This window comes from Phocoena phocoena, chromosome 16, assembly GCF_963924675.1.
Source record: "Phocoena phocoena chromosome 16, mPhoPho1.1, whole genome shotgun sequence".
In the NCBI taxonomy this organism is placed as follows: Eukaryota; Metazoa; Chordata; class Mammalia; order Artiodactyla; family Phocoenidae; genus Phocoena; species Phocoena phocoena.
Window position 1 is genome coordinate 69119039 of NC_089234.1, and position 13646 is coordinate 69132684.

Sequence of the window (13646 nt, forward strand, 5' to 3'; positions counted from 1 at the left end):
ATTTTCAGCTTTGTGGGCCACACAGTCTCTTTTGAAATTATTCAGCTCTGCCTTTGTAGCTTGAAAGTAGCCATAGACAACACAAATGGGCATGACTGTGCTCCAGTACAACTTTATTTACAAAAACAGGTACTGGCCAGGCTATAGTTTGCTGCCCACTGCTCTAAAGGACAGAATTCTAATATAATATCTGCTAGCTATATCTCATTTCCTTACTGAATATTTAATTTTAAAAATACTGTAATTTTTTTTAAACCCTGACTTTACATTTCCTTTCTCCACTATATCCCATGCCTCTCTACTTTTATGAAGTCTTTATCAATAAGTGAAGAAAGACAATCTTCATTTACCAGATGGAAACCTTTAGAAGTCCGAACTGATTCCTTAGTGTTGTCTCTGGCCACCTACTGGTTTCTAAAGGTTGTTGCAACTTTCCAGATGGCTGGGGAATTTCAAGTAGTGCAGCCCTGGTTCTCTGCTGTGGCTGTGCACTGAATCACCAGAGGAGCTTTAAATAAAAGTGCAGGTTCCACCTCCAGAGATCCTAATTGTTTTGGGGTAGGTCATAAGCTTAGGTACTTTTGTAAGGCCCTTCCTCTCTGCCTGAGGTGATTCTAATGTGCAGCCAGCTTTAAGAAGGACTGTGCTAGTCCTTCAACTGGCTGCCTGACTGTAGTATTTAAACTGGCTGCCTGACTGTAGTATTTAAAAAGCAAACTTGAATTTAATGGCACCAGATGGTATTCGTTTATATTTGAGTTGTGGGGTAAAGTTGTTCATCCCACTTTCAAGTTTCTCCCTAAGTAGACTCTCCAATGCTAACCCGCCTGCCAGAGTTTATTTCTATAGACATATGGGTCACATAGATAATTCTTATAATTGATTACTAATTACATTAAAGAAGAATTTACTTTGGGACTGACAAGTCATAAAAAGATGAGATGGAGTTGTTGAAATTCAGTCATGTGTAAAGAAGGAAAAGCAGCAAATGACTACATTTATATAGTACATCAGTTTTGAGTTATACTACAAAAGAAGGTTTTTCTGTGGCGATTACATGATGTAATTACAGGAGGTAATTAAACAGATCTGTTTTCTGCGTGTGAATAGCACATTTGATTGATTTGGATAATCAAGTTAAATCATCTGCAGTTTTTCTTTTTGGGTAATCATAGACTATTGCTCTAACTTTCAGCTTTTCTTTTTGAAAAGATTGTCCTTTCAATATCTGGAAATTTTGTTATTAGATTCATTCAGATTTTTGATATAAATTTTATTCCAGTTAAAAGGTAAACTATAGCGTTCATTTTTTCTAACCGCAGAAGCTAGGATGATCTCTTCATTTTTAGAAATAGACATACTGAAGCATTATTACATGTTTGTAGTATATTAAAGAGTATCTAGTGATTTATAGTTTTTAAAAAGTCACTGAATTTAAATCAGAACAATACATTTCAGTTTATAGAATTTTGATGTTACATATGAAACTTGTTTATAGAGCCAGGCCATTTTAAGATCATTGTACAGAATGAAAGACTTTCAGAACTAAAATGATTTAGTAGTTTCATGGTGACTCTTAAAACTAAAATAAATATATCCAAAAACTGTGTTCTAAATCTCTGTTCCAGGTAGCTAAAGCTTCTGACATTTTCTTAGCATAGTTCTTTCACTCTCTTGCTTCTGAGATTTTATTTACATTGCTTACCCTAACAAATAGCCTGTTACCTCTCTGCTGTTAAACCTTAGTTCCTTTATTCAGCATCTGTTCTTTTAGAAAGTTTTTCCTTGGTTAATTTAGTGTCATCAGTTACATCTTGCCATCTCACAGTGCAACTTACACAATACATGCATGTGCTGTATTGTTCACATTGGTTATTATATTCTTGTATTAGTTTCCTGAGGCTGCCATAACAAATTACCAAAACTGAGTGGCTTAAAACAACAGAAATTTGTTCTCTCTGAGTTTTGGAGTCCAGAAGTCTGAAATCAGGGTACCTGCAGGGCCATGTTCCTGCTGAAGGGACTAGAGAAGAATCTGTCCTTGCCTTTTCCAGCTTCTGGTGGTTGCTGGCAATACTTGGTGTTCCGTGGCTTGTAGACTCATTACTCCAGTCTCTGCCTTCATCTTCACATGGAGTTCTCTATGTATCCCTCTGTGTCTTCACTTGGCTTTCCTATGAGGCCAACAGTCATTGGATTTAGGGCCCGCACTAATCCAGTATGACCTCATCTTAACTAATTACATCTGCAAAAGTATGTCCAAATAAGGTTACATTCTAAGGTTCTGGGAGGACAGGAATATGTGGGGGACACTATTCAACCTTGTACAGTTACAGTAAGAATATATATTATTTCTCACCTTTGTTTCTGTTCTGTTTATCTAGTAGATTGTAAAGACTTCCTAATAAAGCAAGAAATTAAGATTTTGCACAGAGCCTTTAAAAGATTTTATACTATCATACACTAAAACTTTGTTACTTTCCCAATGTATTATAAAATTATAATACTAGATAGTACATTTTCCATCTATTAGGGGTAAAAAGAAATGTTATAATTTTGGGTTTTGCTACCTTTTAAAAATGCTTTTTCTCTCTCTCTTTTTTAAGGACTGCAGCATTCAAGAAAAAATACATTTAGAAATTCGAATACGAGAAGGGGTATGGAAACTCCTTTCTCTGAGCACTCAGAAAGACCAGATTTTGCATGCAGTTAAGAATCTCATGGTGTGCAATGCTCGAATAATGGCCTACACATTGGAGCTGCAGAAATTAGAAGAGCAGATTGCAAATCAAATTGGAAGATGGTTAGTGACATTGTTTACCTATGGCTTTTAATGTACTTAAATATTTACATTAAAAACACCATATAGGGCTTGCCTGGTGGCGCAGTGGTTGAGAGTCTGCCTGCCGATGCAGGAGACACGGGTTTGTGCCCTGGTCCGGGAAGATCCCACATGCCGCGGAGCAGCTGGGCCCATGAGCCATGGCCGCTGAGCCCGCGCGTCCGGAGCCTGTGTTCCGCAAGGGGAGAGGCCACAACAGTGAGAGGCCCGCATATCGCAAAAAAAAACCCCAAAAACGAAAAAAACAACACCGTATAATTTAACCTGAAATGTCAAATCACCAAAGCTTTTAAAAAATACACTGAAGTAGCCTCTGATATCATAAACATTTTTAAGTAGGGCTCAGAGTAAACTTACTATTAAGGCAGCAGTTTTTACTGGCCAGTTTTGTTGTGTTCAGTACTTCCAGATTGTAAAATAAAGTGGTTAAGAAGCAAGGAGTGAGGAAATATTTTAAGAAGAAGGACTAAGACTGATATCTGAGTGTATAGAAATGTAAATTAAAAAAAAAAAACTAATTGCTTAAAAATAAACTGACAGAAAGATACTAGCTGAGAGTAATGGAAACTTAGAAATTGAAATGAGTGGGCAGCAAAATTAAAGATATAAATGGAATTAAAGCTATGAATGGGATTAAAGCTATGAATAGACTTAAAGATATGAATGGAAGGGAACTTAAAAATCTGCTAACACATTCCTTTCATATGTTGAGTGTAAGTTCCAGAGAGGCAAGTGACTTACTCAAGGACACTTGAGTGACACTAGTGACGCTAGAACACTAGTGAGTGTTCTAACTAGTGACAGAAGCTAATGAGAGGTTACTTACCATTTGCTAAGTAACTTCTGGTCCTTGTTCTCTCTGTCACTACATGCTGCCTTTTTGGATCAGGTCTGGATTTTGTGTATGAAATTTACATCCTATCCTATTTACAATGCCAAGTCTTATTTGGACCTTAGGATTGACTCGATTTAGTGGCTAGATATTGGTTTCCTTTTTAATATAAATGGTTTCACATTATCCATTGTTGATCGGTCTTAAAGCTGTAACACTAACTAAAAGTTTCTTTTTAGACATTAATGGCCATTGATTGGGCTGTTCATGGTACACCTCCATGAAATTCTTGCAAAGTAAGGTAAAAACACAGGTCAGAGAAAGATTTTTGTAAAAATAGAATATTGATGAAATCGTATAATAAACACTTATGTACGAAGTGGCTAATATGTATTAGCTTTATTCCCTTGGGATAGCTATTTACTCTCTTTGTGCCTTATTTCCTTCATTACAGTTGACATAATAATATTTACATTTTGAAAATTAAGATGATATATATTAAAAACCTAATAATACCTTTTATGTAATTAGTACTCAACGTATGTCAAACAATTTTCACTATTATTTATCCCTGGCATTATAAAATGAAATTATTCCAGTATCATAATCCAGGAAAATACTTTTCAGATACACATACACTGGACTAAGTCAGTGCTTCACCAGCTGTGTCAAATATATTACTTAGAGTAGATGATTTTGTATCACAAGATATGCAAAGCCAAGGAATAAATATGGCATATCTTTTTATAGCATGAATTTTTAAGATAAAGCATGAGGAATTTAGGATTGTGGCATGGTTTTGGATTATGCTACTCATCGGGATACATGTTCCTTCTCCCCAGCCTTTATAACAATATGTTGTCAAGGGGTGGGACTGTTTAAGTGGAAGAATTTTAGAAGCACTGGTTTTTTTTTTTTTTTTTGCGGTACGCGGGCCTCTCACTGTTGTGGCCTCTCCCGTTGCAGAGCACAGGCTCCGGACGCGCAGGCCCAGCGGCCATGGCTCACGGGCCCAGCCGCTCCGCGGCATGTGGGATCTTCCCGGACCGGGGCACGAACCCGTGTCCCCTGCATCGGCAGGCGGACTCTCAACCACTGCGCCACCAGGGAAGCCCAGAAGCACTGGTTTAAGTACAGTGTGGGACTAAACACTCAATATTATATCATTTCTCACAGTTATATGGAATGCTCCTCTGGGAATCATGTCTACCCTTCATATTCATGTTCTTTAAGTATTTATAATGAATTGTGAACTGGGCCATTTTCTTTAACAACTTTCCTGAAGTTGCTGATTTGGAAAAATGTTAAATAAGCTTAATTCCTGTTGGATTTTTATAACAAAGATAAGAAAAAATATCTGGGACTCTCAACTGAAGATGTGTACAATTTTCAGTTTCTTTACTGATTATCTTTGATAGATGAAAATAGCTTTGATGCTATATTTGTTTTATATTTGAACATTTATATTTGTTCATCACTTCTTGCCTCCATTAATTATTGAATTATTTCTTTAAAAATCTGAATATTCTATATGAATTATTTTGTTTACAACTTCATTTTGTTATGTGCAGATATAACCTGAGGTTACTGATCAAACGTAACTGGAAATTATAGTACTTTCCTTCTTACTATATAAAAATGATCTAAAGATAAAAGAGAATCCATGATAGTTTTTTTAGTTGCTTGAAGAAAGTTATGTAAATTATGCCATTTGATTAGTCAATCCAATATTTATTGAATATCTACTACTTGTAGAACACTTATTTAGTATTGTGCTACTGTATCCAAATTCAAAGAACAGAATTTGTCGAAATGTGAGTATATTTGTATATTCAGCAGTCAAATACCTTACCTTTAGAGACTCAGTAGTCTGTTCCTTAGCTTGGTTTTGATGGTCTTTAAGATAGAAAAGTGCTCCACTTTTACTTTGCTACCAGAATTAAAATAGCATTTTAACGAGTCTCCTACCTACCACTAGTCTTCCTTCTCTAAAATTTTATGATAAAATGTAAAAAAAAATTAATACAGACAATACATCTAGACTCTTTCAAAGAAGAATCAAATCAGTATGAAATGGTAGAATCGAGAAAGGTCTAATGGAAGAATTGGGTCTGAATCTTCCAGATCATAAAGGATGGGTAGTGTTTGGTTTGTTGAGTAGAAAGAAAGCAGATTAAAAGTAAGAAAAATAGCAAAACAAAAGCTTAGGGTGAAAAATGAGCATGAATTCAAGAACATTGAAGAGATGTGTTTGGTTGAGGCTGAAGATCAAGCCAAAGTTGAAAAGGACGTGGGTAGCAAAATTCAAGAAAGTTTACAATGACATCAGGTTAACTGGTATTAACTGATAGCCTTTCTAGGTGCCAGATACTGTGCTAGGGTTTCACAAATACCACATCACAAACTGAGAGAGGTATAAACCTCTTTATTAAAGATTTGGGAACAGGAAATTGGAAAATATTAGATAACTGTTTCAAAGGGCACACAGTGACTCTGTGACTAGGATGTGAACCCAAACGACTTAAAAGCCTGAGCCTTGCTTAACCCTCCCCAGAGAAGCCCATGTATTTTGTACTACCCCAAGCTGCCCTGTTAAGTTGTTATAGAGCTTTACATTTATTTCATTATTTATCTTTTACCATTTTATTTTCAGTAAGAAAGAGGCATGATAAAACAGGTGTTTAGGAAGGTTATCTGGCAGTAGAGTATTGAAAAGGATGGTGAGACAAAATAATTGAAATAATAAATTTTTAGGGAAAATATTTAAGAACAGGCAGATAGAGAAGTGATCAGATAAGTAACTTTTGATGAGATAAAAACTAGTGCATGAGTTTTGGGTTTTTTTAATAGATATTTACTCAAGGTCCTCTTGATACAGTAACAACCATTCTGCAAACAGTTTCACTTATTTCTCAATTTATTATGAGTTTATTAAAGTAAGCAAATAGTCTTACTTCATTTTACAGCCTGTTTAAACTGGGGTTCCAGGAAAGAGTTAAGCCCTAATGCCCCAAGACATGCATTGTATACAATGACTTAACTTCCGTGTATTTAGAATAGTACTAGTTTGGTACCATTCTTGGGAGAATTGAGAAAATAGTCATTCTCTGGTTTAGTTGAGGAACCCCACTTGAGAAATCAGTGATATAGTCATATCATTTATTCTTTTTTTAACCACCTATCTGAGAATATTGGTAATTGGTTAAATGTTCCATTACCATAATGTTCTAATAATGTAACAGAAGCTTTGTTCTCCTTAAATGTATGTAATTATGAAACACCTTCTGGTATACTATCTATTTTTTACATCTAAATATGCGAACGATACCCAGGTTTGTGTAAAATTCATAATAGAGTTGTGTAAAATTCATAATTATGAAACACCTTCTGGTATACTATTTTACATCTAAATATGCGAAAGATACCCAGGTTTGTGTAAAATTCATAATAGAGTCAGGGTGACTCAAAAAAAAGTAGAATATGGAAAGTTTTCTAGGTTGAGTAGACAGTAGCTAGTGAGGGTATGGAGTGGAGCACGGACAGCTGACTGCCTTATTAGTTCAAAGGGTAGGATTACTTGGTTACAGCAGTCTGTCAATATGCCAGTCTTTTAAGTGGTAAGCGAGACTATCTCCCTGCCTTTTCTCTGCATGTTATAGCCATATATACCTACTTAAAAGACTTGCTTATATTGGTCCACTTCTTAAAAAACAGCTAATGGTTTCCATTTACTAAAATTCCTTAGGTAGGCATCGCATTCCAGGATCTTCGTGGTCTGATCTCAAACTACTTTCATAGTAGTTTACAAATTAGTTCTTAACTTTCTACTTTACAGATTTATTTCAGCCAAATGCTTGATCTGTATCCCCAAAACAGTTCTTGAATTTTTCTGTCTCCAGTGCTTTTGCTTATACCGAAGTGCCCTATTTTCCATTCCCATTTCATAAGACCTCTTTTGCTCTGCAATACCCTACTTGCATCATCAAAGTTTCCCTTGAAATTGTATTCAGAAAAAGATCACTTCTTCCTTTATGCTCATAGTAAGGACTCAAAAAATGATTATTTGCCTCCTTTTAGTTCTAGTAGCATCTGAACCATGAATATCTCACTGTAGTATACTATATTCTATATTCCATTTATGAGCATGTATTATCAATTAAATTATAAACTTTTAGGGGCAGGGACAATGTTGGTTCTTACTTATTAGATGAAGAAATAGAGATGATATCACCACTCATTTCATACGGTCATTTTTGAGGATTTAGTGCCTGGAGCTTGGAGGCAACTCAACTAATGTTGATTCTTTTCTCTTTCTTCTTTGTATCCCCAGAACACCTAACAGTGCTATATAACTATTTAAGAGCAATATAATTTGTGCTTCATAACGTTTTGCCTCCTCCTCCCTTCCATGTGTATCATGAGCAAATAGGGCTTATAATTTAATAACAGTTAATTATATGGCAGTTACTCATTTTTCTTCTTGTTACTTTCTTCCATGTTCTTAGGTTCTTCCTGTTTTTGTTGGCCTCTGTGCTTGACATGTTCCAGATTATCATTTACTATTTTCTACTTCGTTCACTTTTTTAAAACCAACTTTTTATTATGAAATTTCATATGTAAAAAGTTTAAGAATAGTATAGACATCATGTATATTCTCCACCTGGAAGGACCAGTTAATAGTTTGCCATATATGTTCATCCACTCTCCTTCTCTATCTTGGTACTCATACACACAGACACATACTCACACACATATGCATGCATGCATGTACACACATACACATTTTTTCTTTTTCTGTGTTGAACCATTTGAAAATAACTTGCAGACAACATGGCATGTATATCTCAGTAGTTCAGCGTATATCTTCTAAAAACAAGAACATTCTCCTATATAACCAAAATATGGTTATCATATATAAAATATTGACAGTAATTGCGTAATTGTCCACTAATATTCAGTCCATATTCAATTTTACCTAGTTGTCAAAAGAAAATTCTTTATAGTTCCTTTTCCAAAACCAGAATTCAGTCAAGATTCATTTGGTTATGTTTCTTTAATCATTTTACCTTTATCTAAAAACTCCTTGCCATTGATGCTTTGAAGAGTCTAGACTTTAAAAAATATCCTTTAAAAATATTCTGCACTATATATTTGTCTATTTAGAGGAGGGAAGAATTTCTGCTCTAACCCTCTTGGTTCTTTTGACTGGTCTAATAATTAAATAGGTACAAGACATTAATAGGAGAAAAACAAATTTAATTTCGTACATATGGTGGTCCCATAGGTATAAGACTCAAGAGGTGACCAAAGCATGTTGTTTATACACCTTTTTAGACAAAGAGTAAATTATTTGTGAAGATTTGACAAAACGAAAGGGTTTGGGCTTGGAGTAGCAAATTAATGAAGAAGTAATGAAGTTTGTTTATACAGCTTCCTCTGCCCCAAACTCTGTATCTCTGGTAATAAGGATGCCCTCCATCCTCCAGCATAGGGAGGATATCTTCCCATGGGAGCTTTGTTTCCTGCTTTCAGGGGAACAAAGGAGGATTAGGGTGTTCTTCTTGCATGGGCTGTTTCTCAAGTGACTTGATTTCATTTTATTTTTAATAAATTTATTTATTTATTTATTTTTGGCTGTGTTGGGTCTTTGTTGCTGCACGTGGGCTTTCTTTAGTTGCGGCAAGCAGGGGCTATTCTTCATTGTGGTGCACTGGCTTCTCATTGCGGTGGCTTCTCTTGTTGTGGAGCACAGGCTGCAGGCACGTGGGCTTCAGTAGTTGTGGCTCGCGGGCTCAGTAGTTGTGGCTCACGGGCTTAGTTGCACCGCGGCATGTGGGATCTTCCCGGACCAGGACTCGAGCCCGTGTCCCCTGCATTGGCAGGAGGATTCTTTACCACTGCACCACCAGGAAAGTCCTCTCAAGTGACTTTAATTCAAAATAGTCAACATTCCACTTTGGCATATTTTGGGGTGGCCTCCCACAAACCCCATCATCTAATTGTTTCTTTTGGTATTATTGAACCGTTTCTCACATTCCCTGTTTTTGCTGTAACTGGAAGTTGGATCAGACTTAATCAGACTCAGGTTAAACATTTTTTTTGCAAGAATTTTTCTTGGTTAGGTTGGGTACTGTATATGCTGCCAGTGTGGTATGATGTGATATTTGTTTTTACCGCTCTAAATGATGCTGAGTTTGATCCCTTGGTTTAGATGGCGGTTGCCACATTTCTCTGTGATATAATGGTTTTCCCTTTGCAATTCATAAGTAACCTTTGGGCTATTACATTGGGGCTGGGAGAATATTCTGTTATCCAACAAGCTTTCACTTAATGACTGTATCCATTTATGATCCTTGCCTAAATTATTAGGGCTTTACAAGACAGTGATTATCTAATTCTATTATTTTTTTCTATACTTTTTAGCTAATATTCTTCTGTAAGGAAGGCCATTCCTCTTCTTTCTGGATTTTTATTTATTCAATGTTTTATCATTTATAGTCATTAATCATTTTGATAGATTAAATTTTCCTAATTTTGTTCAGTGGAAGTTCCGTCAAACTGGCTTCTTTTTTCTTTTGACCTGCTTCTGTATAAGTCTTTAAGAGCTTTCTTACTTTCTGGCCCAAGAGGTGACCCAGGTTTGCCTTGTATTTTCTGTGCCTTAGACCTAGAGTCGGCCATTTCTCTAATGACTCCTGATTCCCTTTAATGGTGAATAGTACTTTGAAACCAAGATGTGGGCACTAGGTGTGCTCATTGTTATTAGGGATCACTTCTTTTAGGTCTTGAAAAGGACATAGCTATGGGAAAGACTTTTTTAAAAATCATGAGTTTATATTGATATTTATAGGCTTTGTTTTCTTGAATTACTTTATATTTGTATCTCTTTCTCTTATGCTGAAAATCTTAATTGCTAACCAACAGTAATATATTTCCTTATTTGTTTTATATGTTTCTTATTTGTTTTATACTATGATTATATAAAATAGTTTCATAATTATAGTACCAATATGATTGCTGACATAAACCCACCTGGGCAAGTTCAAGATGTCCTTGTAGTTCTTTTCCAACATACAGAAATTATGGAAACTTTCCAATATACAGAAAAGTTGAAAGAATTGTACAGTGAAGACTGATATATCCATCACCTAGAGTCTGCAGTTAATATTTTACTATATTTATTTTATCCTATATCCTTTTATTTATCTGTCAATTCATCTTATTTTTTTATGATGCAGTTCAAAGAAAGTTCCGTTTTGTGAGTGTGTGTGTGTGTGTGTATACATACATTCTTGTGGATAAAGGGTTTAGGAGACTATGTTTAAAAGTTACTTAAAATGATCTTTTTCTCTCTGTATGGTTATGTTATCAGTTTCATAAACAGTCATTTGTTACTTGTGTCAGTTTGGGGTTGCCTTTTTTTCCCTCTTTGAATAAATCATGCTTTCTGGATATGTTGTATTTCTTTTTCCCCAAAGCTGGATTAGTAGTACCTGCCTCTGTTCCCACTTCAAGAGGCAGCCACTGTTCTGCTTTTTTTCCCCCCACCATATGTTTTGCCTGTTCTAGAGCTTAATACAAATGGAATTGTCCAGTGTGTACCCTATCCTTTTCATCAGCATAATACTTTTGAGATTCTTCAGGTAGCTAGCGTGTATCAGTGATTTGTTCCTCTTTATTGGTAAGTAATATTTCACTGTATGAATATACCACGGTGCCACTTCTTTCCTCTGGGGTTGACTTTTCTCTAATTTCTTCCTGGTTTTGGTTGCTTGCCAGTCCCTTCAGGTAGTTGTTTTTTAATAGTTTTTCCATATTTTATATTGTTTTCTATGGGAGAATTTCTCTGATATGAGCTATTCCAACATTACCAGAAGATAAATTCATTTTGTTGCATCTTGAGCAAATAAATTTTTAGTTTTTTCTACTTTATGAAATATTTTGAAATTCTCTTTCTGACTTAATATGGTCAATTTTCATGACTGTCAAGGGCTTTTGAAGTTATATTTCATTTTTCAGAGTACGAAGTTCGATATGTATATATATTTATATATATGCAAAAGATTTATGTTATTGATTATGTTTTTATCTTTTGACCGCTTGAACTATCTTTGACTGAAAGGGATAGGTTAAGATTTTTGTTATTAAGGTTTTGCTGTCTTACCCTTGTATATCCTGTACTTAATGTTTTATGAAACATTTGGTACTTTAGTACTTGTTATATATTTATTGCCAGTTGCAGGCTTTAGCATTATAAAAGTGTCCTTTTGTTGTTGTTGTTGTCCTATAATGCTTTTGGATCTGAGTTCTACAGTTTCCTGAGAACAAGATCATATACCCTGATTTCTTATTGTTTGTATTTGTTTGGTGTATCTTTGCCCATCTCTTTAGTTTATTAGCCTTTGTGAATTGTTTGGTTGAAGGTGTGTTTCTTGTATTCATCCCAGAGTTCGGTTTTACATTATAAGCCTATATGAAAATCCTTTTACTAGAGGAGTTAAGCATACTTACATATATATTACTGATATATTTGGTTTCAGCTTTGTCACATGTTCTTTTATGTTATGTTAACTTATGTGTATTATAATTATAGCTTGTCTTTTACCCTGTAGTCTGTTTTCTTTTTTTAAATATTAATTAATTTATTTTTGGCTGCGTTGGGTCTTCGTTGCTGTGCGTGGGCTTTCTGTAGTTGTGGCGAGTGGGGGTACTCTTTGTTGCGGTACATGGGCTCCTCATTGCAGTGGCTTCTCTTGTTGCGGAGCATGGGCCCTATCTAGGCACGTGGGCTTCAGTAGGTGTGGCTCGCAGGCTCTAGGGCGCAGGCTCAGTAGCTGTGACGCATGGGCTTAGTTGCTCCGTGGCATGTGGGGTCTTCGTGGACCAGGGCTTGAACCTGTGTCCTCTGCATTGGCAGACGGATTCTTAACCACTGTGCAACCAGGGAAGCCTGGTCTGTTTTCTTTATTTAATTTAAGAAGAGTTTTATTGGTCATAGAAGTTACTAGAACTTTATATTTAAAAACTATATACTGATAACTTTATAATGACCTTAGTTCTTTTTTCTTAGGCTTTTCCTATTTTGTTTTTCTGCTTTAAATGATATCATTTTGTTTCCACTTACTATTTTCTGTGTAGAAATCAATGAACTTATTCTATTTTCCCATGTCTTCCTTTTCTACCTTTCTTTTTTTTTTTTAGGGTTGTATTTCTCCTTTGGTAGGTGGATAGTGTTTACATACTAATCTTGTACTTGTAACTTCACCTTTGTTTTAGTCTTTGATCTGCAATTAAATATATATAATGTTCACTACCTGTCCTTTTGTTGTACTTTCCAAAATTATCTCTTGTTTAGAGGAAGCTCATGAGCTAGTAGATTCCACAACCTGAGTGCAGTTTTCTTCATTCTTGCATGTTTAAAGTGCTTTTCTTTAGTGTTGGTACCTAAAGTGCAGCTTGGCTGGATACAAAATCCTTGGCCAACACTTTCTTTCCTTGAGCTTCTTGAATACCTTGCTCCATTGTTGTCGTGTTATCAACAAATCTAATGTCTAATTTTTTTTCCTTTGTGGACTGATTTTTTTCCCTGTAAATGACTTGGTCTTTTTATCTGGAAGCTGAAAGATGTTTTCTTTATCTTAAAGGCTGGTAATTTTACTGGAATGTGACTACGGCTGAGCATTTTAGCTCATTTAGTGCCTTTTAAATATGTAGATTCAGTTCTTTTATTTTCAGGTTTTCCTGGAGTTAAAGCCTCCAGAAAACATTAATTCTGTCCTATCTCATTGTTTTATTTTTCTTATTTAAGGACTCCAGTTGCACACAAGTTGGATCTTCTTTGCCTGTCTTCTATGTCTTTCACTTTTTCTTTGATGTTTTTAAACTCTTTATTTTATTTTTGTTCTTTTGGTTCTTTGGGTTCTCATCCACTGTGTCCCTTAGTGTACTTTCAGTTTTATATTTTTGTCCTTG

General features: G+C 35.3%; 1 protein-coding gene across 1 annotated transcript in view; it reads left to right on the forward strand.

The window, feature by feature from the left end:
• RTKN2 (rhotekin 2) overlaps positions 1 to 13646 on the forward strand; it is a 75907-nt gene that overhangs the window by 4091 nt on the left and 58170 nt on the right. Inside the window, exon 2 of the mRNA XM_065894705.1 lies at positions 2607 to 2803. Within this exon, the coding sequence (XP_065750777.1) occupies positions 2607 to 2803 (197 nt within the window). The remainder of the gene's footprint in view (positions 1 to 2606; positions 2804 to 13646) is intronic.